The 27,596-nt window shown below is 51.6% G+C and overlaps 1 protein-coding gene across 3 annotated transcripts in view; it reads right to left on the reverse strand.

Annotated features, from left to right (window-relative positions):
- The window catches only part of Mtmr14 (myotubularin related protein 14), a 42,585-nt gene that overhangs the window by 5,690 nt on the left and 9,299 nt on the right, over positions 1 to 27,596 (reverse strand). For all 3 annotated transcript variants that reach the window (XM_004625048.2, XM_004625047.2, XM_023705539.1), the window contains exons 4-17: positions 24,388 to 24,463; positions 23,997 to 24,057; positions 22,358 to 22,480; positions 21,305 to 21,378; positions 16,309 to 16,379; positions 15,232 to 15,306; positions 10,239 to 10,305; positions 8,569 to 8,654; positions 8,293 to 8,369; positions 8,065 to 8,101; positions 5,887 to 5,957; positions 5,198 to 5,256; positions 4,894 to 5,032; positions 4,080 to 4,259 (exon numbers count right to left, since the gene is read on the reverse strand). In XM_004625048.2, the coding sequence (XP_004625105.1) occupies positions 4,080 to 4,259; positions 4,894 to 5,032; positions 5,198 to 5,256; positions 5,887 to 5,957; positions 8,065 to 8,101; positions 8,293 to 8,369; positions 8,569 to 8,654; positions 10,239 to 10,305; positions 15,232 to 15,306; positions 16,309 to 16,379; positions 21,305 to 21,378; positions 22,358 to 22,480; positions 23,997 to 24,057; positions 24,388 to 24,463 (1,196 nt within the window). The remainder of the gene's footprint in view (positions 1 to 4,079; positions 4,260 to 4,893; positions 5,033 to 5,197; positions 5,257 to 5,886; positions 5,958 to 8,064; positions 8,102 to 8,292; positions 8,370 to 8,568; positions 8,655 to 10,238; positions 10,306 to 15,231; positions 15,307 to 16,308; positions 16,380 to 21,304; positions 21,379 to 22,357; positions 22,481 to 23,996; positions 24,058 to 24,387; positions 24,464 to 27,596) is intronic.

Below are 27,596 nucleotides of genomic sequence, written 5' to 3' on the forward strand. Positions count from 1 at the left end.
GGCATGTGGTGCTGGGGGATTGAACCGCGGTCCCCGATGCTTTGCTAAGCTTGTTCTAAGTAGGTGCTTTAGACCACTGAGCCATCTCTCCAGCCCCTATGCAGCCGTTTTAACACGATCCCAGGACATCTGCCCAGGGCTCCTAGCAAAATGCATGCAGAGCAGTAGGATGAGCTCCTGGTCAGTGGGAAAGCCAGGGATGCATCCTGTGGGCGTGGAGGCCTGGGCTTCTGCTCAGGTGGGGGGCTCCTTTGACCTGATACCGCCATGCCCTTTTCCCATGGGCTGAGAGGGCCAACTTAGGGTGTGGGATCTACCAGCCAGGCCTTTCTGGAAGGAGAACAAGCACACTGACAGAGACGGCAGGTCTAGCTAGGGTGCTGTGCTTGACTTTACACCCAGCTGTGGGCCTGGCCCACAGGGCTGTAAGGCAACTGACTGATAAGGACAGGTTCTCAACCACAGCTGTGTTTTACTCAACACCTGTGGAAAGGCCACAGATTCACTGTGTGGAGGCCCTGTACTCATCTCATTTAAACGCAAACTTATGTGACACAGGCCATTCTCACTGTAAAAATAAAACCAAAAAAACTTAGTTCAGAAGGAAAGTGATTTTTTTCCAAGTTACACAAGCTGGAAAGGGCAAAGCTGTGACTGACATCAGGTTGACCCAAAGCCATTCCTAAGCATTACCACTGATCTTTCTTGTCAATACAGAGTGGGTACCTCAAGGGCTGGCCCGTGATCTCCAGCTGGAGGATAGCTCAGCGTTTCCCATGTGATGAGGGAGCAGGTCCTGTCTCTGGGACAGGGAGTGGAAACCCTGAGCAGGCACACTGTGGCGGAGCGTGTTCTAGCGGCGCACTTCCCATGCCCTGTCTTTGGAGCTAGTCTGAGATGTGCTTTCTGCTACCTGCATTTGAAGTATCTGTCCTAACAAAGCTGTACAGATGGTTTAAGGTACACATCTAGGAGGGCCTGAAGTTGCCACCTTTGCTGGATTCCACAGATAAAACAAAAACCCAGAGTCAAGTGACATGTCCAGTCACGAAAGACTAGGGCTTAAGTCCTAGAATCCTTTGCTTCGAGGAGGACCTATAGCACCCACCAGCCTGTTCTTCCTTCCCAGCCCAACACCCACACCCAGCTGCCCAGCATGGGACCTCGCCAGCCTGGCCTCAACCACCACACATGCATGACAAAGCACTCTTCTGTGCAGCCTGAGATATCTCTGGGCTCCATATTTTCTCTGCCAGGTCTGCAACTGGGACCGCTCCTGGCTTCACTATCCCCACCTGGTCTGGAGCACTGGCCCTTTCAAGGTGGGACACAGGGCCACCTCCTCTCCCCAGCTGTGACAGCAGCCTGGCACTGCATCTCTACAGACATAGCACACTGCTCTTCATCACGGGCAGGCAGCAGTGGCCGGGGAGAGCTGATCAGGGAAGGGCCACGGAGCTGGTTCAGCTCTTCAGCCAGGCTGGGGCTTTTCCTTGGGCACGCCAGGCTGGCACTGTAGGCCAGTGACTGTATAGCTCTAAAGCCGTCTGATGCATCTGCAACAGCTAGTTCAACTAGAAATTCACCAGCCTTTCTGATAATGGATGTGATCTGGGACACAATTAAGTCCAGCACTCTGTGTACACCTGTAATCTCAGCACTTGGGAGGCTGAGACAGGAGAAATGCTTCAAGGTGGAAGCCAGACTGTGGTACATAGTGAGTTCAAGGCCAGCCTGGACTACACAGACCCTGTATCAAAAAACAAACAAAATGAAACAAAACAATCAGCACCCCACAGAAATTCCTTCAAGATGACAACACCTAACCCTAAGTGAACAAACCTTGCAGAGCCCATCCATGGGGAGTTTTGGTTTGGAAGAGGCAGGACTGAAGAACTCAAGAGTATATACACCTTGTACAGTCCACATTTTGAGGGGAATTTTAGCCCTTAGAGACAGCTTTGTTAAGGGGTGTCTTTCTGCACAGTGCCTCCTGCCAAATTAAAGATCTGATAGGCTAATGTTACTTACCAGGTAGAGAGAAACTAATGACAGAATCTATCAGACACTAAGATAAAAGAATTTTAAAACTAAAGGAAACACACAATTTGAATGTTCCAAATCTGAATAATCCAGCCTTTCAAAATCTCTGGCAAACAGACCTCCAATTTAGAAGAACCCATGGCCTGGCTGGCTAGCCTGGCTCTCCCAGAACAGGGCACAGACTGGACACATCGCAGTGCAGGGCAGTCCCTGCTTCAGCTTGGTGCCTGTGTGTGCGTGCAGTACTGAGGCCAGGTGGACAAAGCCAACCTCTTTAGCTTGTGAGGGGGGGTCCTGGTGGCCACCCGAGGTGGGCCAGAGCCCAAACCACCCACTGCAGGCAGAAAACCACTCATTAGACTAAAGGAAACTATCATCGGGCTGGAATATGAGACCTTTTGGAAGAAGGGGGTGGCAAAAAGCTAGGATGTTGGTAAGGGTAACAGAACTGCTCAGTGTGGAAGCCCCCAAAGCTTGCAGTCAGGATGAGGTAGGACCCAAATAGGAAAGGACTCTTCTGGGGTGGTTTCAGTTTCCCAGCAATGTTGCACAGGGAGAAAAAAGGCATAGATCATGAGCAAGAACCATAGCCCATATCGTGAAGAGGCCCCAGAATCCACCCTGAGGACAGCTGGGTGTACAGATGGGGCTGGGGTGGGGAGCAGGTACAGTTGGCAACTTCACATGCAGGGCACGAGTGGGCATAGAACTGTGGACCTGTCTGCCTGGCAGCTGCATCCATAAAAGCGCCTGTGGCCTGGATTAGCAGACTCAGCGCCACCAGTCAGAGTTGTGCTGCAAGGGCTCCCTTGCAGGGTACGTGCCCTGACCGCTGGCCAGCAGTCCTGAGCCCCCTCCAGCAACAGCTCCTCCATCCCTTCGTCTCCATTGCTTTCAACCAAAGGAAACCCAAAGCATCGTGAGGAACATAATTCCCACAGGACTGCAGAGTTTAGAACAAGCCTGGGGCCAGGGAAATGGCTCAGGAGAATAAGCGCTTGCCTGGCAAGCACAAGGGCCTGAGTTCAATCCCAGGTTCCGAAAAAAAAAAAAAAAAAAAAAAAAAAAAAGCAAAAGCTAACACTCTATGTTTATTGGGGCTGGGGAGATGGCTCAGTGGAATATGTGCTTCCTTGTCAAGCGCAAGGATCTGAGTTCAATCCCCGGTTCCGGGAAAAAAAAAAAAAAAGTTTATTGAAAAAGAAAGAAAGAAAGAACAAGCCTGATACTAAGGGAACTGAGTTGCAAAGTCACAGGGACAGTTATGTAGTGCTGGGCTGCAGTGTAAAATGGCTGAGACTTGGGCCCATGCTGCTAAAGGCCCTTTTGTTCTGATATTTATTAGGGAATCTCTTAAGCCCTAAACTGCTTTGCTCTTAGCTGAAGGGCTCAATTTCTTCAAAGCTTTAGAAAACAAAGCAATTCAGAAGATTCATTGCTTGGGGTGCAATAAATGGAAACCTGACAGTCTCCTAGGAAAGGCTTTCTCCAAGTGCCAAACCATCCCTCAATCTGAACTGCAGCCCCAGAGTCAGCTTCACCCTCTCCCAGGAAGTGGACCAGCCTAGCGCTCTGCTAACACTTGGAGGTGCCATCCTGAATGAGCCACAGCAGCACACATCCATCCATTCTATTACCTATTTCCTCTGGGCCCCACCAACTTCAGCAAGGAATGTCAGTGCCAGAGGGCCCAAGAGGCTGAGACACAGCTCTCCACCTGCTCTGGGACGAGATCTGCACAGGTAGTGGAGGTAGCAAAATGCCTGTCTACCACTACACTTTGTAGATGCCCCTGGGCTCTGCCAGGGATCCAGGGAGGAATCCCAAATTCCTCTAGCAACCAGCCCTTGCTTTGTACTCAAACATTATTTTCTAAATGGCAGGCCCATGAGCTTGTCCACCTCCTCTGGCTTCTGAGGTTTGCTGGCCTGCAGGCCACATGTCAAGGAGCCCTGCTATGACTCTGTGTGAGACACCAGCTCAAGTGTGAAAGGGAAGGCTGGCTGCCTCCACCACAGGGCCAGGGAGCACCTCACCTGGGTTTGGGGACCTCCAGGGGACTGCTACCCATCCTGAAGAAGTTGTCAGAATGGTTTGAGGAGGAGGAGCTGGACGATTTGGCTTCCATCAGCCCCTGGTAGGAAGGCAGGCGCTCCTCCAAGGGTTGTGACCGGTTCCAGAGCATACTCTGTGGTGAGGACGAGTGGCTCTTCCTCCTGTGTTGGAAGAGCAGTGATGTTGGCAGGGCTGGCCAAGGCATATCCGACAGCCTTCCCACGTGCAGGGTCCAGCATGTCTTCTGCCCCAGTATGCCCTTAGGCTCGTGGGCACTTGCACAAGAGCTGGACTTTGTGGAGGATGTGGTGTCCAGATCACACTACCCCACCAGCATGCCAGAAACGCTTAACTGAGGGCTTAGTAACTGCCTCTCCTTTCCCTTCCTGCAAGCACTACTCAAAGCTTTGAGCATTTGTCTAGAGGTCACAGCAGAATGACCTTCAAGCAAGTCTGCAGTTGTTTCCTCTCATTTTATGATTACCTTTTATGTCTTTCCCCCCAGCCACCCAGGACAACGCAAGGTAGCTGCTCTTTCATAAACCTCTGCTGACACCAGCCTCCCCCCACCTTGGTTGCTCCTTCTTGGTCTCACAGGGAGCCCCCTGCCCTTTCTGTGGCCACCCTAGGCAGCATGCTAAGCAAAGAGATGGCTGCCTCTGAGGCCCAGTGAGACAGCAGGGGACAGAGCTTAGTTCCTAGGCCTTCTGTCAGGGTGCCCTTTGTTCCTATGACTTCCTGGGGCCACAGTCCTGGCCACAGCTGTGTGTGGGCTGGGTCCAGTCTGTCCCTCACCAAGCTGCCTGAGCCTGTGCTCCTCCAGGGACTAGCTCCACAGCCTCGTAGGTAAAGCTCCCCACAGCACCCGGGGAGCTCTCCATGACCAGGGAGAAGTCGCTGCCAAGGCTGGTGGTGCTGCCGCGGTCTCTTCGCCCTGAAAAAAGGCCAGGGCAACTGGTCAGCAAGCTGTTTCTACCCACTACTGGTCCTCACCTCCCCTACATCATCCAGCTGGACAAAGAAACTTCAGACCAGTTCCAGCAGTCTACACTCAGAAAGCTATGCTGAGAAAGGAAGTCAGCTGGGGCCCAGGACTCACTCAGCATGCAGATATCTTCCACAGAGAAGCCTGCATCCCGTGCTGGTAAACTCTTCCTCCTGGAAAGAAAACCCGGAGTAGGGAACTCTAGCTCAGCTGGGGTCTTCTGATGAGGAAGACCCCACCACCCTGGAAAGCAGCTCAACCCGCAACAATTCCAGAAGCAGTTCTCACCCATCTGGTACAGTCTACTGTGCACATGCAGGCTCATAGGCCAGTTCAGCCTACATCATCAGCTTGCCCCCAGAACCCAAATCTGGCTCAACACACAAGACTGGATTCAGAAGGCAAATCAACACAGAAAAGCCACCAGCTCTCACACAGGTCCTAAAGTAATTGCCAGCAAAGCTGACGGCATCTTCCAGGCTGGAAGCAGACCTCTGCTCCCCAGTGGAGTTGTCTGGTATGCAGACAGACATTCTTTGGTGGTCCATAAAGGCTGACCATCAGATCAGGGCCAAAGGGGTGGGGGCTCTCCTGCAGCAACACACCCCTGTGCCCTTAGTCGCCAGAGACCATTTATCACCAAACGTTTCTGCTGGCGGGAGTAAGAGCCTCTTCACAAAGCAGCCCTCGGCAGGGGAGGGGATGCCAACAAGTTGATGAGGCCCACATGGGGTGGAGCAGCCTTCTTAGGGTGCCATTACCCAGTGTGACAAGAGCCATTCTTACTAAGCTCTGTTGCTTACCTCTGGGTCTTCAGCACTGAGAAGTCCTCGGAGGTAATATGCTTCAAAAAATTGAAGCAGAAAAAGAAAATCTGAAAGAGACAAAAGCATCACTCAGTGAAAGTATGGCATCCCATTCCCCAGTGAGAGGAACAAGGGGGCCAAATCCCAGGGCAGGGAGCTGGCTGTTCTGGTCAATCCCCCACTGGAGAGCACTCTGCTTGCCCCCAAGCCCTCACTGGGTTTTCTAGCCCACAGACTGCATGGGTGGTGGAGAGGGCTCTGCAGGTCCTAGCAGAGGACTCAAGGCAAGCAAGCAAGATGCTTTCTTCCTGAAACTGTAAGAGGCCAATTCAGAGTGCTTGAAGCCTCTTGAAATGCAACACATGTTCTCACCTGTTAAAAAGGATGAAGAGTTGGGGAGATAGCTCAGTGGAATAAGCGCCTGCCTGGCAAGCGCAAGGTCCCAAGTAGATCCCCAATACCGAAAAAAAGAGGACAGTAGCTTTCTCTCTCATCAAGGGCCCTGAGAAGTAGGAGAGTAGGGAGGGAGATGGAAGGATGTCAGGTAGGGAGCAGTGACACACAGCAGGAACTCGAGGGCGGCTAGGAGTCTCATGGGGCACTCACAAACAGGTTCAGGCCTGCGGTTGGGGAGCTGCACCAGTCCTGAGCTGTAAGGGCCATGGGACAGGAAGCAGGATGTTCTACTCCTTAGCTATACCCTGTCCCCACAGCAAGACCTCTGCCAGGGCCCTAATCCAGGGGCCTCCGGAAGCATACAAGAGGCCCAGTCCACTGATCCCTGTAGCTGTGGCCAGTGTCCCTTGTGTGCTCTCTCACAAGGTCCCATAGAATTTCCTTAAAGAGCAGAAGGGTACTAGGGCAGGCCTCATGAAAGTGTTATGCTCTGTAAGATTAAGGGTGTTTGCACCAGACTCCATAGTCCTCAGGCAGGGGTGGGAAGATGGATGTATAGATGCATTTAACTAACGGATCTATGAGGTAGTGCGTATGTCCGTGTGTGCATGTGTACGTGTGTGTGATGTTGGTGGAATGAGACAAAGCCACACCCTGAAGAACAAGCCCCTAGCTGAGGACTTGCTTCTGCTGATTACAGCAAGGGCTGAACTTAGCCCCATCTTTGCCCTGTGTGTCTGGAGGCAGCATCTGGCCTCTTCTGGGGGACCGAACGAGATTGTGTGGAGGACAGAATGTCCTGAAGGTCTGGCACCATCCCCAGTAGAAAAGCTACAAAGGTTTTTCCATCCAGATTTCAATTCTGAAGTCGCTGCCTCTGACAGAGTTCATGGAGGCCTCTGAGGAGCAGGCTTATGAGCTCTGCAGCCCTGGCAGATGCGATAAGTGCTCAGAAGAAGGGATTTGGAAGGGAGAGGAGCAGCTTAGGGGGAACAAAAGGCATCAGCTTGAGATAAGACAGATGTCCAGGAAGGAGGAAGGCTGAGGGTGAAAGAGATGCTTCAGGAAGATGATATGGTGGTGGTGGTGGTGGTGGGGGGGGGGCGCAAAAGTGCTAGCGCGGTGGACACTCCATCTAGGTCTCTCAGCCAGGTACCAGGAGACTCAAGGTTGAGCACACTGCCCAAGGTCACCCTGGAAATAGGCAGGGCAACCAGGGACACATTCAGCCTCTCTCAGTTGCATATGCTAGGAAAACAGCACACCGAGAGGCAAAGACTGGAAGCTGCAGAAGACTGCAGGGGCACTGAGCACTTGGAGGAAGGAGGATGAGAAGAGGCCTCTAGAGGCAGCGCATATCATGAAGGGGCGCAGAGTACCCTTGGATGGACCAGGAAGACAGAGAAGCTTCTGTTTCAGCTGTGAGGATGAAACTGGCTAAAGAGCTCAGCACACGAAACAAGGTCGTCAGAAAGAAGGGAGGGAAAGACGAAGGGCGTACAGCAGGGAATTGCTCATGCTGAATGCCTGCGTTCTTTCCCTGGCCCTGGGGACCTGCAGCCCAGAATGGCGGCTGCTATCTACGCACTGCTCTTCCCATCAAAGGTCTGAGCAGAGCACAGGCCAGTTCATCCAGCATGGCTTGGCCAACAACCTGCCCTGCATTGTGGCAACCACACAGAAGGCCATTCTGTCCCCCGAGCCAGGCCTGAGCTCAGCTCACTGCCTCAGAAGGGCACTTATGGGGCTGGGGAGATGGCTCAGCAGAAGGGCACGTACCTCCTCTCCTTTGCTGAGGCGATCTACCAACATGTGCCTGAAAAGGGAGAGCAAGGGTGTCAGCAGGGTAGCATCAAGCTGCAGTGGAGAGGACCAGGCCCTGGGACACACTGTCTCTGGCACCAGAGCACAGCAGGGCCAGATGCATCTTCAGTCGGGGGAGCTCCCGCTGCTCAGGCACAGATGCACAGCACTGTCCCACCGAGTCCACCGGCCTCAAAGACTTACCCAAAAAGGAACCAGTCATAGGCCACAGTCAGGTAGAGGATTTCAGCAGGCTTCAGGGACGTATGGATGAGCCCATCCTAGAAGACAACACAGAGTGTGACGATTAGAAGGCTGCGCTTCTCCGACATGGTCTGCCCTCCATCCCCAGGGAGAATACTCAGACCCAGCAATATCCACTGGAACAGGGCCAAGCACACCTGCTGAGTGGGGCCCTTTCCCCAAATCTTCCCTGCATCCTGTGACCATCCTAAGGGATGCACCCCAATCCACACTTACCGCCCATAAGGAAAGGCGCAGTAGAGAGATGAAGAGGGGAGTCCGGTCCCAGCCTGAGATACAGTGTACCAGCAGCCCACCATCATCTGCTCCGACAGCCAAGATAAAAGCCCCGAGGAGAATCAGATGGCTAATGAGAGGGAGGCACCACAATTCTGGCCACCCTTGCCCCTCTCCTCAGGGGCTCCCCCACGGCGCTTTCCAGCATAGTCCCCAGGAGGCTCGGTGCATCCCTTCTTCCCAGTTTCCAGCGGGCCTCTGGGGAAGTGGTCCAGCCTGGAAAGACCGTGCTTGGCCTTTCTCAGGAAGGCATCATAAATATTTTAGGGGTGGGACACATATTTTCCTTCTCGGGGAGACGGAATAATTCTTCACTGTGTGGGGCTGTTGGAACTTCGTGACATTGGTATCTCAGGCTAATACCCTCAGTGATCTAGACATGCTCTCCAAAAGCTCTTCTTACAGGCTAGGGACTTCCTCTGTTAGAGTGCCAGAGGCTAGCTCTACAGACTGAACTGGGATTTTTTTTTTTTTTTTAAGAACCAGGGATTGAACTCAGGCCCTTGTGCTTGCCAGGAAGCGCTTATTCCACTGAGCCATCTCCCCAGCCCCAAATGGGCTTCTGAAACACATACCATTCTGCCCACAGGACAGCACCTGACCTACACTGGGCCACGCGCACATGTCAGATTCATTGTCCCTGGTTGTGCTAGACAGGAGGACAAGTCTACAAAGGCTGCTGGCCATCAGACTACCAAGACAGTGGTTTGAGAAAAGGGAAAGTGTTATGGTTTGTGTATAGCTGTCCCCACCAAAGCCTCAGGAAATCCTGGGGGGCTTCTGGAGTTTGTGATTGACGACTGTGGCTGTAGATGCTGCGCCGGCCCTGGGGCAGGTGATCTCTGCATTACGGTGTAAGGAGGGGAGAGAAGCTAGCTGCTAGAGCTGCAGCTGCTCCTCCCTTGGGCTCTTGCTCTTTGCTGCCACCATGAAAGGTTGCTTTCTGCTATGTGCTGCTCTGCCTTGGACCCAGCTGAATATGGACTGAAACCTCTGGTAACTGTGAGTTAAATAAACCTTTCATTTTGAGTGTTGGATATTCATCCCAGCAACGAGAGCAGAGTAGGAGAATATTTATATTACATGTCTGGTTCTGCTCAGGGGCCTTCTTGGTTCTACAGGTCTGAATAGTTCTGACTGTTAGGTAAGGAGTGAAGTCCAGATTGCTACCTGGGAGTTACAGTCAGCTGGCCCTAGGAGAGCAAGCAAGAGGCGCCTGCAACCTGGCTGTATACCCTGCAGAGCAGGCCTCTACGAGTATGTGGTCTGGGCAGGCGGCCAGGGCTGACCAGCATCTTGGGTCTCCTCTTTTTGGAGCTAAGCCCCACCCTGACTCCCTGTTCCCAAGGCTGAGGTACATAGGTCAAATGGCAGCTAAATGGGCGCTACCCTGAGCAGAGCTCAGAAATCAACTGTGACCTTACTTCCAGGGTTGGGAGGACACGGAGTAAAGCTAAAATGGACAAGCACTTCCCTGCCCAGCCACTCTAGGAGCTCCCTCAGTTCCTCTCCCACAGCACAGAAGGCCGTGTGACCCCGTATACCACAGCTGGGGATATCGCAAACTGGAACACCTGAAGACACAGCAGTTTGGGGACTCGGAGACTCACCGTCGCTGTTAACTATGGAAAGCAGCAGTTTCAGGTAGTTCTGTGTTTGTTGCACCAGGTCCCAACTCTGTTGGATAAGAGAGAAAAGGGATCTAGGAATAGATCCGAGGCTTGATATATAAAGTATTTTTAAAAATAAAATGCTGCCGGGGTGTGCAGCTCTGCAGGAGAGCACATGCTTATCATGTGTGGACTCTTGTGTTCAACCCCAGCACCACCAAAAAGTCAATGCTATTCCTGGGCACCAAAGCTTTTGGTCTCAGCCCAGAGGTCTCGAATCCCACGTAGGCTAAGATATTCATTCCCCAACTGAGAGCTGCTGTTCTCTCCCTGCAGCCCTTGCTCAGTGGGTGCCCCTGATCCAACACATGAGGGTGAGAAAGTTTGCAGGTCTGGCCCCAGCCTCACCCCCTACTAGGGTATAGAAACAATGGCCCCTCAATGTCCCCTGAATCTCAGATGCCCACTGTGGCCATTTAAGGACTCAGTGAGGTGAACAAGGAGCCCTATACCTGTGGCAATCCCAGCAAGTGGTCAGTCACCCCTTTACCAGTCACCAACCCCAGAAACCTACGAACATGTCAGCCTTTGCAAATGCATCTCACTTGCTTCCTACTGCAATTCATCACATACTGTCTTTTGATGAATAATAAATGCAGTCTGCCGAGCAGACAAAATCTTTTATAACAGTAAGTCCATGAGGTAAAAGAGAGGAAATAAGCAAAAACCTTAAGGAGAGCAGAGCCTTGGTTCTGGTCCAGGTGGGAAATCTAGACCAGAGGGTCTAAGGCAGCCCACTCTGAATCTGGGAATTCACAGCAGGGCCTGACCCAGTTCTGTGGAGCACTCCTCCCTTGCTGGGGACGGCCTCTGTTCTCTTAGGTCTTAGGGTGCGATTGCCTATTTGCATTCGGGGCCAGGTGGAGAGATGGAGACACACCCCCCAGTGTGAGAGCACTTCCCGGGGGGAGGGGAACACAACACCTGTAATTGCAATGCTTTTCCTGGGAATTTAAAAGCAGCTCACGGTTCTGACCCTCCCACGCCCCTGGAGAGTTCTGACCCACTTTCAGCAGCTCAGGAGACACTGCTGCAGTGCTGTGCTAATGAAGTCATTACCTGCACTAGCATAAGGGTCCCTCACCTCATCTGGCTCAACATGTCAGACACACTGCCAGGAGCTTCCCTCAGAGATGGCATTCTCCAGGGAGAAGCAGCCGAAGGCTGGAGTGGCCAAGTGAGCTGGGGAGACTGCAGCAGCCAGGTGAGGGCAAGGGCCATGGCTTGGAGCTCTGTGAGCACCACCAACCCTGACTGGCTACAAAGGTGCTAATGGTCAAGAAAAAACTGTGTGTCTCTGGCTGAGGAGCCAGAGTAGGGAGGAAGGTTCAAGGCTACACAAGACTTGCTGCAACACAGGGCACTGTGCCCTAATGTGGAGTAGGATATGTGCCTAAGAGGACTGCTGCAGGGGCCCAGGGCCTGAGGGGCTCTCAGCCCAGATGCAGCTCAGCTCAGTGTGCACACACCATGAAAGTGTCTCTGGGAGCAGAGCTGATGAACACCTCGCCTCTGCCTGCTTCTATGTCTGGAGTGCTTATTCTGGATGGCCCTCCACAGGCTCAGCTCTTTTCTCTGTGGGCTGTCTTCTGTAGACACTGGTGTCTCTGCCTCTGTAAGACTCGGAGACCAGGAGGCTCCTGCAGAAATGTTTCTTACTGCCGGCCATAGTCAAGGCCAGCCTGGGGACAGCAAAGACCGGTGGGGGGGCTCAGAGAAGACAGACTCTGGGGCTCATCAGGCTACTAAGAACAGCAAGACACATGCATACCTATGAGTGCTCACACTACTCTTTCATTCATTCTCTCACTCAGTTGACAGCAAAATGTGTGGCTTCTATGGGTCTGGCACTGGGGATACAAACCTATCAACCATGACCCCAGCTATACAGGGTCACAGGAGAGGGAAGACAGGGCTTTGCCACAATGTGGTGACCACCACAGTGGGCTCACTGGGTGGTGACATGGGTGTGAACCTGAGAGGAAGGAGGAGAAACACTGGCATTGAGAGGAGCACCTGTAAGCCTGGGAAGAGTACCCCTCCTTTGAGCTGGAAGGAGACGTTCTGCATGGCTAGGAATGGGTCAGATGGGCCCACGAACAGGCTAGGCCAGACTGCTCAAGCTGGGTGGGCTAGATGGGGGCCATGGAGCACATGCTTAGGAACACTGGATGTCTGAGGTGGGTTCTAGGGCAGAGCCAACAATGGCGGCCCTACTATCAGCTGAATGTCTCCCATCAGCCAGGCTCTCACTAGTGCCTCTTGCTATTTCTGGTCACTATTCTGGGCAGCTCCTGCTCAGTTGTGCAGTGCTCTGCTCTGAGGTGACAGAAGCCTGGCCTTGTCAGCACGCAGGGACAAGGCAGGAACTGGAGAGTGTCCTGAGGGGTGCAGTATAGATGAATGTGACGGTGGATGGTGAGAGCACAGACCAGGGTAAATGGTGGGCAATGCCACCTCCATCTGGCACAGCTGGCTGCAGGAAGGAGGTGCAGAGGGCTTAGCTGCAGGTCACAAGGAGGCTATATGGCTGAGTCTAGTTTCCCCCTAAACCTTATGTGGTCACAGCAGGGCTTTTCCGAGGTGACTGGATCTAGGATGTGTGATGCTGGGATCAAGGACGCAATGTTAAAACTGATTAAAATCACCTGGAAGATGGAGGCGGGCATAGCTCTGGGACTCCAGTCTGAGGGACAGAAGAGCTCAACTTTGGCTGAAGATGACACAGGTTATGCTAGGCGGGGTGGCACACCTCTATAATCTCAGCACTTGAAGGCTGAAGCAGGACAATCTCTGAGTTCGAGGCCAGCCTGGGCCACAAACTGAGTACAGGGCCAGTCTGAACTATATAGCAAAACCCTGTCTCAAAAAAGACAAAAGATGGGCCGGGGAGATGGCTCAGTGGAATAAGCGCTTCCCTGGCAAGCACAAGGGCCTGAGTTCAATCCCTGGTTCCGCAAAAAAAAAAAAAAAAAAAAAAAAAAAAAAAAAAAGAAAGAAAGAAAAAAGACAGAAGACACATGGAAGGAGGTCCAATGAGGCAAAGTGGCTGGGCAGAACTGAAGAGGTGGCCTCGTGGGAGAAGCTCTGGAAACATGCAGCCTGGGCACCTTCCTGCCCTGGAGCTAACTAGCAGTAGCCTGCCTCCTCAGCTCCACGACCACCAACCTGGCATTCTACTTCTGGGACACTTGCACACAGGGCTCACACTTTCACTTGACTGCAACCCCCACAGCCACTGTCAACTCTACTTTCTCGGGAAAGTGAGGTCCTCTGCTCAAGGGCACAGAGCCTGGCGAGCAGAGGAAGTAGGGTGCAGGACACAGAGCGCCTCCCACACCTCACGCAGCAAGGAGTCTGCCACATCTAGTTTGCATCTGTGTTGAGAAGTGGCGCCAGGGGGAGGTGCCAGGAGGAACTTAAAGAGAGGAAGCTCAGGACAGGGACCACAGGTGCCCTCCACATATAGCAAAAGAGGAGGAAGCCCAGCACCTGTCCAGGCACAGCCTGACCACTGACAGGGCTGGCCCTGTCTGCCTCCCACACCTGTCCCTCCAGGCTCTGGGTAAGAAACACTAGCATGCCTGATGCCCTTCCTCCTGCAGACACACCTGCAGGGGAGTTGCAATGTCACCCTCCTATGCACAAGTGCATGGCTATGAATACTCATTCAACCTCAGAATAGAGCCTGGGACAAGACCAATAGCCTCTACCTTTACAGACCTCATAGTCATCAGGCCAGCATGGGAAGAGGAGACAGGGGTGCTCAAGAGCCTAACTTTGGTGGATGGGGCCTGAGCCAGGGAGACCTCTTGGCCAGTGCAAAGGACCAAAGCTGGGGAGAGCCAAGGGCAGGGAGCAGGTGTTTCCTGCTATTACTGGCTTGGCCTTTCAAGTCCAAGGTCCTGTATCTGCGTCTGTACTAGGGACACACAAGCTGTGAGTCTCCTGAGCTCCTGGAGCTCACAGAAGATCTCCAAACTAGTAACTATAGCCTGGTGGAAAATTCCAGGATAGAGTACCCAGGGTTAAAGGGAATGTAAACACAGCACCTACGAGAGGAGGCAGACAAGGGAAGTCTTCCTGAAATAGGTCCACTGCCAAATCCTGAAGGGCAATGTGTTGGCCAGGCAGAGGAAGCCGAGGGGGCAGCCAGGCAGAGGGGGCAGCAGGCGGGGAAGGGGGCAGCAGTACAAGGCCACCGGTGCTGTGTGAAGCAAGTGCTAGGGAGACTACCGGCAGCCTTCAGGCCTTGTGGACTCCACAGGATGGAGAGCCAGATCCACCTAATAGACAAGGACCATTCCGTGGTGGACAGTGACAGAGGGAACACAACAAAAGTCACTGTAAAGTTCCTATGATCAAATGAGGTGTGCGGCTCTGCACCTCCTCCAGCAAAATAAACATTTAAAAGGAAAAATATGGATTAAAGCACCTGCTTAGGCAGACGCAGGGGCTGGGAGTTCGAACCGCAGGCCTGCTGTGCTGACCCAGCCCCTGGGGTGTGCTGAGACGGGGATTGAGACTGGATGTGGTGGCCCATGCCTGCAATCCCAGCACCTGGGAGGCTTAAACAGGAGGATCACTATGAGTCTGATCTAGTAGTGAGACCTGAATGTCCTGTAGACCCTTCCCTGACATACAAAAACATAAAAAAAAAAGTAAAAGGAAAAATATCAGTAAAGTCTAGATCTAGAAAAGCAAACTCCATGAGGTCCCTTGGACACAGAAGCACCTCATGGACACACTTCCAGCAAGTCATGCTACAAAAACTTGGATTTTCTGGGCCAAGAACAAGCCATGAGAGAAAGATAGCTAAGCCCCCTTGCTCCACCCACAGGGCGGGACACTGCAGTACCCAGGGGTTTGTACGGTGCTCTTGCATGGAGGGACCAGGGAACTCAGTACCCCAACCACCTAATCAGATGCTCACCTGATACTGGCTCCAGTCAATTTGCAGAGAGTGGGTCAGGAAGTCAGGGATGCTCAAAGGAGCATCGACATAGTCCTGAGGAGAGAACGAGGCCTGTGAGACAGGGACTGGCTAACAGATGAGGCCATGGACAGGCCAGAGAGGCAGGTAGATACTGGGCCCAAAGCTATGGCTACCACAGACAGGGCACCCTTCATAGTGTTTGCTCTCTCCAAACCAGACGCTTCTTCTATACCAGGACAGCTTAAAAACCAAAATGATCAAACATGTGGCCATATGGAGTCATCCTGTCACACACTGACGCCTCTGCTTTGGGCACAGGCAACACCAGCTGGTCTCCAACCAGGGTCCTTAGCCTGCACCTGCCCACTGCTGGGTCTTCACAGAGTGGAGGAGAGATAGGACTTCCCTGAAAAATGCTTTCAGGGGAAAGAGATGGGCACAGGGGCACACATCTGTAACCTCAGCACTCCGGGAGGCTGAGGAAGGAGGGCCATGAGTTTGAACCTAGTCTGGGCAAGATAAAATAGAACATACAAATTTTATTTATTTATTTATTGCTCTGAATGCCTTTAGGGCAGGTTTGGCTGGCTGGAGTTGTGGGGATCAAACCTGAGCCTGACTGCTTTGCTGAAGCAGCCACTTAAAGAGCTGAGTTAAGGGGCAGGCCCCCAGAACATAAAAATTTAAAAAGGGATATGGATGTAACAGCGTGAAGGCTCAGGTTCAATTCCCAGCACAGTGACAACAGGAAAGGAAAAAAAAAAAAAAAAAAAAAAAAAAAAAAAAAAAAAAAAAAAAGAAAAAGAGAGAGACAGAGACAGAGACAGAGACAGAGACAGAGAGAGAGAGAGAGAGAGAGAGAGAGAGAAGAATGGAAGACATTAGAAAGCAGAGAAGGTACAAGTGATGTTAATATGCATATACAAGCAAAAGGGGAAAACTAAGGTGACTCATTCAGTCATCCAAAAAAGAAAGGGTAGATACTATAGGTCTTTCCCGTGAGAAGCTAACTGCTCTCCTTGGCCTCCCTTCACAGAGAAACACCGGGCCCAGGCTGAACAATGCTGCGCATACCTGCTTCCAGTTAAATATGAGCCCTTCTGCCATATAATCCCGGTCCTTATATTCCTTGAAAAATTCACAGCCTGGAAAAGACAGTTATGACACTTTAAGGTCCAGCCCAGTGTCTCCTGAGATAGCCCTGGCTGAGCCTGACGGTCTCTCTAAGACAGGGACAGGGACAGGCAGGCGAGAGAGGGCAGTCGGTGCAGAAGATGACACAGCACAACTGGGGCTGGAGGAGACCGAAGAAGCATCAGGTCGCACTGGCCAGGTTACATACGGATTATCAGTACCACCCTTTTCAGACTTCCTGTTAATGAATCATTACCTCATTAAGGGTGAGATGGGCCATCCTCCCCCACCCACTCAAGTTAAAAGTGAGGCAAGAGTCTTGGCGTGGTGGTGCACGCCTGTAATCCCAGCCCTGGGGAAGCAGAAAACAGGAGGATCACTACAAGTCTGAGTCTGAGTCTGAGCTGCGTAGCGAGACCTTGCACAACAACAAAACAAAACAACTGCATTACCAACCATGATTAATGGTATCATCCACACACACTTGCTACATGACCTGCTTCCCACTGGATCAACATTACCTAAACAGCCACACTTATAAACTTGATGACCACATTTTTGACCCACGTTGTACCCACCTCGTGATCTTGCTCTGTAAAGCTTCTTTTGAGAACTGGACTCACTGACAACCCATTCAGGACCCCTCCTGTCTCTCAGGAGCTCTATTTCCCATTCCCTTTTCCCAATAAATCTTCCTACTCTTAGCCTCTGCTGTTCCTTAGAATTCACTGACTTTGGGACACAAGAACTTGGCATATAAGACATGAAGCAGGCAGGGAGTTAGGGTTATTTCCCTTGTATCATGTGGAGATTCTATATATTACTACCAGTCCCTGCTGGGCCAACCCTAGTGGACAACAGTCTGGCTCACACAGAGGCCCAGCAACACCTGCTCAGCGGCTACCTAGCTGTAGAGGTCCAACCGTCACAGCTCTGAAATGGGCAGCGATACCTGCCCACAGGTCTCATGGAGGATTCAACACCCAACATGCTGGAGGAGCAGATGGTGCCTGAACCCTATCAGAGGCAAAAAATGACACCACCAGCTGCTAGAAAACCCTGAGCAACTCCAGCAAGTAAGACCTTCAAGGAAAGAGGAGCAGGGCAGGACAGGTGACTTTGGCAACAGTCCCAGCTACTCATATAGCCTTGTGACCAGGAACTAGCTAGCTAACAACTCTTTAACCTTTTTTTGTTCTATTTTTCCAGTGTGGGGGAAGGAACCCAGGGCCTTGCATATGCTAGGCAAGGGCTTTGCCACTCGTCTTTAGAGCTACATGTCCAGCCCTAAACCTTGGTTTGTTTGTAAACTAGCTGTTGTAGGCTGAAACAAAGTAATACACATAAAGAACAGCACACTCCTGGGGTGATGCCCTGGACATTAGATCCTACTGCTACATGTTGCTGCTCTGAGGAGCCCATAGCACTAGACTGGGACTCCGTGCCTGCTCTGCTCTAGCTGGGCTTGCTGCTGTGATCGGAGAAGCCTCCCTTAGCCTCGGCTCACACTTTCTGGGGGACCACAGTGAAGCACAAGGCAGCCCTGACCACCAGTGGGCTCCTGGTGGCATCTAGCCCACCCAGTTATCCTGGAGCCTACCAGACACCAGAGCTCCAGTCACACTGCAGACGCTGATGCAGTTTCAGAAGGCACAAAATTTGTCCCACTCCTGTGGCTATGGCCATCAGCCAACAAATGCACAGAAAACTGCAGGAATCCCCGGGCCTACCTTGTGGAAAGGGAGATCTGGGGACCTAGCCCCTACATTCCACATACACTTCTGTACTCTAATCCCCAAGCCTTGCTGCTGGGTACAAGGCCAGGAAATGATCTTCAGCTGTAAATATGCTAGCCTCCTCTCGGGTGCCTTACCAGAGAGAGCAGAATTATAAATACCACACGGGGGCTAGAGCTTGTGAGCCCTGGCTGAGAGGGGACGCTAATTACCTCTCCAGCCTGAAGTGTTCTGCTTTCCTGATCCCTGGACTGAGCTCAGACAAGCCAATGGTGCCGGAGCAGCTTCTGTGACAAGTGGATAGATTAAAATAGCCTAGGTACCTGGGGCAATGCCTGGTATTCATTACCAGGAAAGGCTTCTGGGCCCATTGGCAGGTAAGAGGGATGGAGGACAAGCAGGCTGACAGCAACAGCCCACTCAGGAGGCTACAAGTGAGATGGTGCGGTGGGTCAGGCCATCTATTCTGATGCTGTGAAGTGTTTCCAGAACACCTCTCATCTTTAAGGTCCTGCTCAGGCCCAGAGACTTAGTGCTCGACCTGATCCTGCCAGAGTTCCTGTCGGGGCTTCAGAGTCCTTCCTGGCTCCATTGAGACCCCTTAAGTGGTAGCAGTTGCACATCATGATTTGGCACAGACGCTGGTCATTTCACTTGTTTTTTAAAAATATAGGTGTGTCAGGCTGGAAAGCTTGATGGTGTAACTACGTGCCTGTCAACCATAAGGTCTTGAGTTTATTCCCAGTACCAATAAAGTAAAATAAAACAAAAACAATGGGGGCTGGCCAAATAGCTCAGCGGATTAAAGTGCCTACAAGCAGGCACAGGGACCTGGGGTTCGATCCCTGGGCCTGCCATGCCAGCCTCACCCCTGGGGCACACTGAGATGGCAATTAAGACTGGGTATGGTGGTGTGTGCCTGTAATCCCAGCTTTCGGGAGGCTGTAAACAGGCGGAACACTACGAGTCTGATCTAGTAGTGAGACCCTGAACACCCTGTAGACCCTTCCCTAAAATACAAAAAGAAAAGAACAACAACAAAAAAAAGAATATAGGTCTATAGTCAGGTATGGCAGCACATGCTTGTAATTCCAGCACTTGGGAGGCTGAGGCAGAAGGACTGCCTCAAGTTTGAGGCCAGCCTGGTCTACATAGTGAATTCGAGGTTACCTTGAGTTACACAGTGAGATCCCATCTCACAGAACAAAAAGTGAAACAAACAAAACTCAAAAAAAGTAATAGAGGTGTGTGAAGGCAAACCAAGCACATAAGTATGTCAATTACAAGCGCCTCTCCTGGGCTCTCATCTGGATGTGCAGCAGAGATCTTTCCACGCCCAGCTTTTAAACGCAGCTCTGCCCCTCACACCCCATCAGGTGAAAGACTTAAGCATCTGGGGAGCAGGAAAAGAGAAAACTCAGACACATCTTTAACATTTTTCCATCTTTCCTGCTAACCTTTTCAGAAGCACTTTATAATTTTGTTCATCATCTTGATCATTTGTCTACAGCTAAGGAATATTCAGTTCTATGAATAAAGGTATCATGTGCTTAATCTTCTTTCTTGTTAATGAAAACATGTCCCTGACTTTGCTATTACAAATGGACACTGCAACGAATGTCTGAGGCCCCAAGCCAGATGGATTACAGCCAAATGGCAGATGAAAATAACTGGGCCAAGCACCACTAACATCCGGGAGCTCAGGAACAACTCACCCAGCTGTAACAGACACCCTGGATGCTTTTCTGCAGCAGGGGTCCTCATAGCTCAGCAACATGGTTCTTCCTGATGGAGGGCTACTTAACAGAGATAGCCAGTTCAGGCTGCGATACCCAGGTAGCTCTTGGAAGTCTGAGGCCGGGTCTGGAAACCAGCTGCACAGCTACCCCTTGGCTGCCGCACAGGTGCCCTCGGGAAAGATCTGTCACAGCACTGCTCTGATACCACCAGACCCATGTGCCACCACTGCATTCTGCGTCGGCCTGAGCTGCCTCAGGGAGGAAAGGCTGCCAGACCTTTCTTCCCATGGACTCCTTTCCTGAGCTCCTGCAAGGCACAGGTACGTGCCACCTCCCTCACGTTATGAACGATGGCCCTGTTGCTCTGAAGGGTTAAGGGCTATTCAAGGACACACGGTGCTAGGCTGCGAGTCATACCCAGCTCTGCAGGGCCTAAAACTAAGCTGGCAGAGAAGAATGATGCCCCAGTGGAGAGCACTGTCAGAACACCACTCTCTAGGAGTTGGGCATCAATACCACCAGATTGCTTCTGACAAATAGCAGTTCCAAACAAGTCCATCACCAGCCTGCCCTTGCTTTTAGCTAAGATGACTAAGACTGTGGACCTGACTGAAGGCTGCTGCCAGTCCAGAAAACAGGCATGGCTTCAAGGAGGATGCAGACTAGCACTAGGTTTGGGGTCCTCAGCCTTCTTTGCAAACAGGAAGGGAGGGTTACAAACTACACAAACACTGCTTTGGTGTCCCATGAGAGCATGGCCCAGCCACAGGGCAGGAATGTATCTGTGTGCCAGAGACAAAAGCAGCTTGTGGACCATAGCACTCGGCGACATAAGGAAGCCACCGTACAGTCAGAGGACAGACACCATTATGTGTCCTTCCACTGCAGAACAGGCTTGCCTGGGGCGACGGCTACACAAAGCTCAATCACTGTAAGAAAGGCATGAAGGTCCACACCTGCCCAGGTCAGCACTGCACGAACAGGCATCAACATTACTAATACTGCTTCCACTTAACCAGTGCTTCCGGAGCCAGGCATGGTGGCACACATCTTTACGTTAAGCACTCTGGGAAGCAGAGACAGGAAGATTATAAGTTGCAGCCCTGCCTTGTAACTTAAGTGACTTAGGAAGACCCCATCTCAAAATAGAAAAATAAAGAAAGAAAGAAAGAAAGAAAGAAAGAAAGAAAGAAAAGAAAAAGCTCATCAAATCACCAAAACCTGAGCACTGTAAACCTTTCACATTCTGACTGCTGCCGAGGAAACCTGGGCTGGGACAGAAGAGCTGTGGCTAGCAAATCACAGAGCCAGGGTCTGAGCCCTGACAGAGAGCCTAAGTCTGAGGCCTGTGACAGGGGCCCACAGGGCTCTGCTGGCAGACAAAGTGCCCAGGCTCTAGTGGCTCTCATGAAGACCAGCTCACTGCCTAGGAAGCCCGGAACTTGGTAGACTGCTCCCTACCTGGGTATGGAATGGAAAGGAGAGTGAAGTCGGCATAGCGCTGGGCTTTGTCCACCTTCTCAGAGGAAGTCACACTACAAAACAGGGACACAAAATATTATGGCATCAACACACACAGACACATGCTGTCCCCATGAGGATGTCACAACTTAAAATGAGCCTTCTGCTAAAATGTTCTCCCTCAGAGCTAAGAATGAGCTTCCTCAAGAAATCTAACTTCCTGTACCTGCTCAAACCTCTTCAGTGACAGCTCTCTCTTTCTTACTGTGGCAAGCCTCAACAGAACATGGGGTCAGAGGTGTACCCTCCCTTGACAGCCGATGACACATTTGTAGCCACTGTATCTGGGAGGGGCAGTGAGCCCAAAGCCAAGGAAGGGCATGACCCAGAAGGGGGCCTCTGCTCTACTGCTTTCTCTACCACCACCAAACCACTTGTGAAAGGGGAACACTAAGCCCCAGGGGCCCCTTAACAAGGGAGGAAGGAGTGCAGACACACCCACAACCCCCAGGAAGCCATGTTTTGACTTCAGCCTCATGGTGTCTTTTTGCCAACACACCTATTTAGAGCAAATAAAAAAAATACTAGAGGGAAACAAAATTCAACACAACTTTGGAAGAAGCTCCTAAAATTTCACTGTCCTAACCTCATGTTCCATTCTGTAAAGCTTTGCTCTAGCATATGTATTTTTATGTAACAACAGCCACTGAAGCGAATATGGGGATACACTGAATATTTTGTTCCATTTAAAAAGTGATTCGAATATACCAGAGAGCCAAGGAAAAAACAGAGTATCCAACCAGAGCTGGGACTAGAGCACCAGCCAGACTCTGGCTCCTTTGGTCACTAGCATAGAACCTAAGCCAAGTTACTCAGCCTCTTCAGTTTCTGGTCTATAAAAAACCAAAGAGCACCAGCACCTGACCTGCAGCCTGCAGCGTCATCTGAAGACGCAGTAAAAATCTTTCAGACAGCCTTTGTCATGGGCCAGCCTGGGAGCTGCCAACTTGTTGGCTTCCTGCTTCATGGAGTGGGCACTCTTATGGTACTCACTTCATGCCAAACTTTACTTTCTTATTCTCCACCATCAGGTCACAGATGTACCTGACCGACAGGTACCGGAGCAGCTTGATGTCAGAGCCTCTAACCTTATCGAAAAGGTGCATGTCACCACTCCTGAAATCAAGAGACAAGGTTCAGAGGGCACTCCAGGGGGGTGGGCCAGGGGAGGGCTTGCTCAGGAAGCGTGGATGTCACTGGCAGGAACCGTGTCCTCCTCTCCAGAAGGCAGAGGGAGGCAACTTTCTAGGTTACCCCATCTCGGGGGTATATTTCAAAGGGACCTAGAAAGTGCTTGCTGGCATTGCTTGGCACCAAGCCAGAAGACTCCAATGATCTCAGTGCCACCAAAAGCAGTGAGTGAGTGGCAGAGAGTCCCTGAGCTTCCACTGGAGCCGACCACCCTCCTCCTTGCCATCATGGAAGACCACTGCTAGCCATGTACCTACCTCACAATGTGACAGTCTGCAAATCTTAAATAGACCTTTGAGAGCTATTTTGTCAACACACTGTGAAACCCTAGCAATGAATTCCCTCTGTGCAGACGGGTAAAGCAAGGAGTGATCGATCACAGTTCTAATCGCCAAATGACCTTCAGAGCAGCGTGCAGACACAGGCAGAGTACAAAGAATCCACTGTCACCATCACATTTTCTTAATGCCCACTGCTTTGTCTCTGCAGCCTCCTCACCAACAACAGTGTGAAGATGGAGAGGGGCAGAGGTCACCTGACCTTGGGGGAGGAGTCAGAGTGGGGCTTCCTGGGCTCCCAGGGCCAGCGGGCAGAACCCAGGAGGAGCATGGGGCTCCTACATGCACCAGGCCAGTGCAGGCAGCTGACCTCACATGGTGCTGCTGCCCACTCTACAGCTGCTCAGCACCAGCTAAAGATGCCTCATACGGCACTGGCCATGCCTAAGAGCTTTTCTGAAATAACCTAAAGAAGGTTTTTGTTTTTGTGGCTTTTGGGGTTGAACCTAATCTTCACATAGAGCTAGATCTCCAGACCTTTTATTTGGAGACAGGGTCTTGCTAAGTCACCCAGGTTGGGCTTGAACTTGTGATTCAGCCTCTTGCCTCAGTCTCCCTAATGCTAGGATTATAGGGCTGCAAGGGTCTCCACAAATGACTTAGTGTTGTTCTTTAAAAGGGTTAGAAAAATACCATGTAGCCCACTGCCTCTCCTTAGAAACTTGAACACGTGCTGTATCAAGCTCTTTGGGGGCTTGTCACTGCCACACGTTGTCTTCCTGTGTCCTCTGTGGGGGTGACAGTGCTCAACCTGTGCCCTAACACCTGAAGTGCTGTGTATAGAGAACTGTGGGGTGGCAGCTGCACACTTCATACTGGATGGGCTTTGAAACCAACGTAGCTGTGTGGGCCGATCTCAGCCTGGAGACAGGAGGCTGAGGCAGGACCTCCCCGAGAATCTCATGTGCCTTTCCTGGTTGCAGGTGGCACGGGGAGGAAGCTCCTGGATGGACTAACCGCACTCTTTCAATCTTATGGATGAGAGGAAAGACCAGGCTATGTGTGTGGGCCAGGATGAAGATGGTGCCAGTGTGCACAAGGTCTCCACTGGTCAGACAGCCTATCCCAAGCCCAGTCCCTGGCCGCAGGGACCCAGCACTGACCGAAGAGCGCAGTCCTCCTCTGTGACATCTTCCACACCTGCCGAGGTGTCATCTGCACCCCCTGCCAGAGAAAGCAGTCAGTCAGAACTAAGACTGCTGGCACAGGGCTCCTTCTGCCCCCCATCCCCAGGTAGCTTAGGGTGCAGGCTGAGCTGCCAGTCCACTCCTGCGGAAGCCCCCACCCCAAGGGCAGCCCTCACAGCTCGACTCTCCATGCACCCTGCCTATCTGGCATTCTACTTTCCTCTCAAGTGACTTCGTGGGTCCCTTGGTCCTCCCTGAAAGGATGCCCTGGTCCCATGAGCTTGCTCCCACCCTCTGCTACACCACTGTGGGACTCACCTCTATGAGTGGGTTCTCATCTCACACCCGGGGGCTGTTCAATATTCACCTGAGAAAAGGTAGTTGTAGCCAGAGCGTCCATACAGCTCCCCCCATCCAGCCAGTGTGGCCGACCTGCAAATATGCTAGAGACAGAGCATCCTCAGTCAGGTTTCTGAGGCAGGCACAGGTGGAGGACACCAGGGCCTCCTGCCTCCCATGGGGTGGAGCATGGGACAGGCTGAAGGACATCTCCCAGCCTGGAGCACAGCCCAGTCTCTATCCAAGGAGACTCTCCACATTCAAGGCACTGGGAAAGACCTGGAGGATGCTGCATGAATGCCATGTCCTGGGGATGCAGTGAAGCCCCCAAACTATTGTGCTTAGTTCTTCTCCTTCCTATGCTGGGGATGGAGCCCAGGGCCTTGTGCATGCTAGGGAAGTGCTCTACCTCAGTTATACTGCCTGTGTGAACATTCTCTTTTTTCCTTTTCACTGAACAGATTACACTGTACTGGAATTCTAGATCCCAGAAAACTGCAAGAACCTCAGTATTCATAATGTTAAGGCCACACCTTTAAACAGACACTTGGGGAGCCGCAGTGGGGCAGGGGAGCCCAGCTAAAGGGTGGGAGAACCCACTACACCCGCGTGTGCAGAGGCTGAGAGGCAACATGGCAGGAAGCTCACTTTTGAGTGGGTATGTAACCTGGGGATACAAAGTCTAACAGGAACTCATTCCCTTCTGCTGGAGGGAAGGAAACATGTGCTGTTCCAGGAGGGGGTGGAAACCCCTGCAGGGGAAAGGCGGAGGTGAGAAGGCACAGGCCAGAGGCCAGAACTCAGTGTTTCATGCTGTTCGCATCTGCCTTCTGGAGCCTCGATTTCCCAGGGCTTCTTGCTCACAGGGGCTGTGCCCCCGTGCAGCTCAGCTGTGGCACCAGCCTTGCCCTCCTTCATGCAGCTGTTGAGATCTCAGAGGACACAGCCTCTTTTTGGCTGTTGAGAGCTTTTGTGTCCCCTACCCTGCACCAGAATCAGGAGTCACACACAGTCTTTGCACTGAGTTGCATCCCCAGCTCTGAGTAAAATCTCACTAAACTGCTGAGCTGGCTAGCCTGCCTCAGAATGCCTTGTCCACAACTTGAGCTCCAGGCACTGTCTTGTGCACCAGTCTCCCTAGGAACTAGCCTCATAAGCACAGCAGCTGCACCCACGGCAGCACCTCCTGCTGAGCACACTTATATGCTGCTCGGTCAGCTTGGACCTGCAGGATGGCCTTGTGGCAAGGCTGCTGCCCTAGAGGCCAAGAGCACAAGGCAGAGGCAGGAAGTACAAGGTGCTGCATTTCCTATGCAACTGTGGCAGGTGGCAGGGAATCAGTGCTGATGGACCAGGGCAAGCTAAGAGGCATGCAATGGCTCTGCACCACCTGGTGTGAGATAGAAGAAAGGTGAACTAATGACACAGCCCCTATGGACTTCTAAAAAGGCCACCACCTCCTCAGACTAAGCTCTGGTAGCAATCCAGGGCCATTTCTCTGAAATCTGCTGGCCCAGGCCCACCTAACACTTAAGTGCTGACCTCTTATCTAGACTAAGTTCCAGGAATTTTCCAAGTAAGCTCAGCCACATTCCTTACTCATATTCCATTGAAATCGGAGGAACACTAAAGGGACAAAGATGCTGCTACAGGACATCTCTGAGCCTGAATCCTGCTGTCCACAGACCTGGGTGTGTTTTTAAATGTGGCCAGTGGAAATGAGGACAAATTTAGGATGCCCTCTCTCTTCCTTGCTTGCTTGTTCTTTTTTTCCAGTGGTATTGGGGATTGAACTCAGGCCTTCACGCTGAGGTATGTTCCCAGTCCTTTCTATTTTTCATTGGGAGACAGGGTCTGGCTAAGGCACTAAGTCATCTGGGCAGGGCTTGAAGTTGTGAGCCTCCTGCCTCAGCCCCATGCCAGGCCAGTGCTCCTCATTCTCAGGTGACAGGGAATGCTTTCTACAAGCCTATTCTCATACTGCTTTGGGAAACACAGGTAGTACGACTTCTGTTCTCACGTGTACCCTCTTCTCTAGCCCCAGAGGCCTCCCGGCTCTCACTCCTGCACAGCCCACACTATTCAGTGTTGTATCACCTGCCTATACCATCCCTGCCCTTCCAGTGGTCCCAACATGGGACTGGCCACATCATGCTCCCTGGAGGCCTCCAGTCTGTCGGGCCACACCACTGCTCCCTTTCCTGAGTTCTTCTGATACCACCCACCCCATGCAATTCTCAACTATGGAGATGGGTTCAAACTACCACCCTATTAGCTGCAAACTAAACCTGCAGAAATTATGCAACCACCGTAGCCTTTGTTTCATTTTGTGTGAGGCTGCCCCCTTATGCCAAAAGACAGCAAGGCAGGCAAAATGAGGCTCTGTTAGAGAACAGCTAATCGCAGCCATTAGAAGGCAAACTCCATGCAGGGAAGAAGTGTTTGTTTTACAGGCTGACATATCTCATGGTCTGAAAGGCACCTACATCAAGTCTACACTCAAACATGAAGTTCACCAGGAATGGGGACACAGACCCAAAGTCTCAGTACTCAGAAGGTGGAGGCTGGAGGATCACCATGAGTTCAAGGCCAGTCTGGGCTACAGTGTGAGTTCAATGCCAGCATGACCTACATAGCAAGACCCTGTCTCAACTTGTACTGTAACGTCACGTAACTCAGTAGTGTTCCAAATTTTCTGATCAAGGAGATTATGGGGCCAAAGAGGAAAGTGATCGATGATGTAGTGTGCCTAAGGAGAGTCCCATGGAGAGAAAACACTCTCTCAGGCTTTCACAGAGAGCACATTGGCCAAGCAATGGCTGTAACTCATCCACATGGCTGACAATGACAAAGGATCTACAATCTGAGGTACAGGGTCTCAGGATAAATCCTGAGGGGATTTCACTGACCTAATTAGACACAAAAGCTACAATTCTTGTTACATAGGTCTTGCTTTATCTTGGTCTTAACCATCCAGCAGAAAAGTGTAAAAACGAAGTATAAGAAGTAAAGCCATGCCGTTATGTTGAGCTGTAGGGGACTCAGGTCAACAATTTCTGACATTGCCAGTGAAGCAGAAGATCCAATACTATTATGGACTATTGGACTCTTTTAGAATATTCTGCTGAGTTAACACACCTATAATATTCAAATAAGGGAGCTAAATAAAAAAGGGGGATACAGATGAATGTCCATTTTGTATCTGTGTATTCAAAATGGTTAGAATAGATATACAGT

This window comes from Octodon degus, unplaced genomic scaffold, assembly GCF_000260255.1.
Source record: "Octodon degus isolate 3935 unplaced genomic scaffold, OctDeg1.0 scaffold00008, whole genome shotgun sequence".
Taxonomy (NCBI): Eukaryota; Metazoa; Chordata; class Mammalia; order Rodentia; family Octodontidae; genus Octodon; species Octodon degus.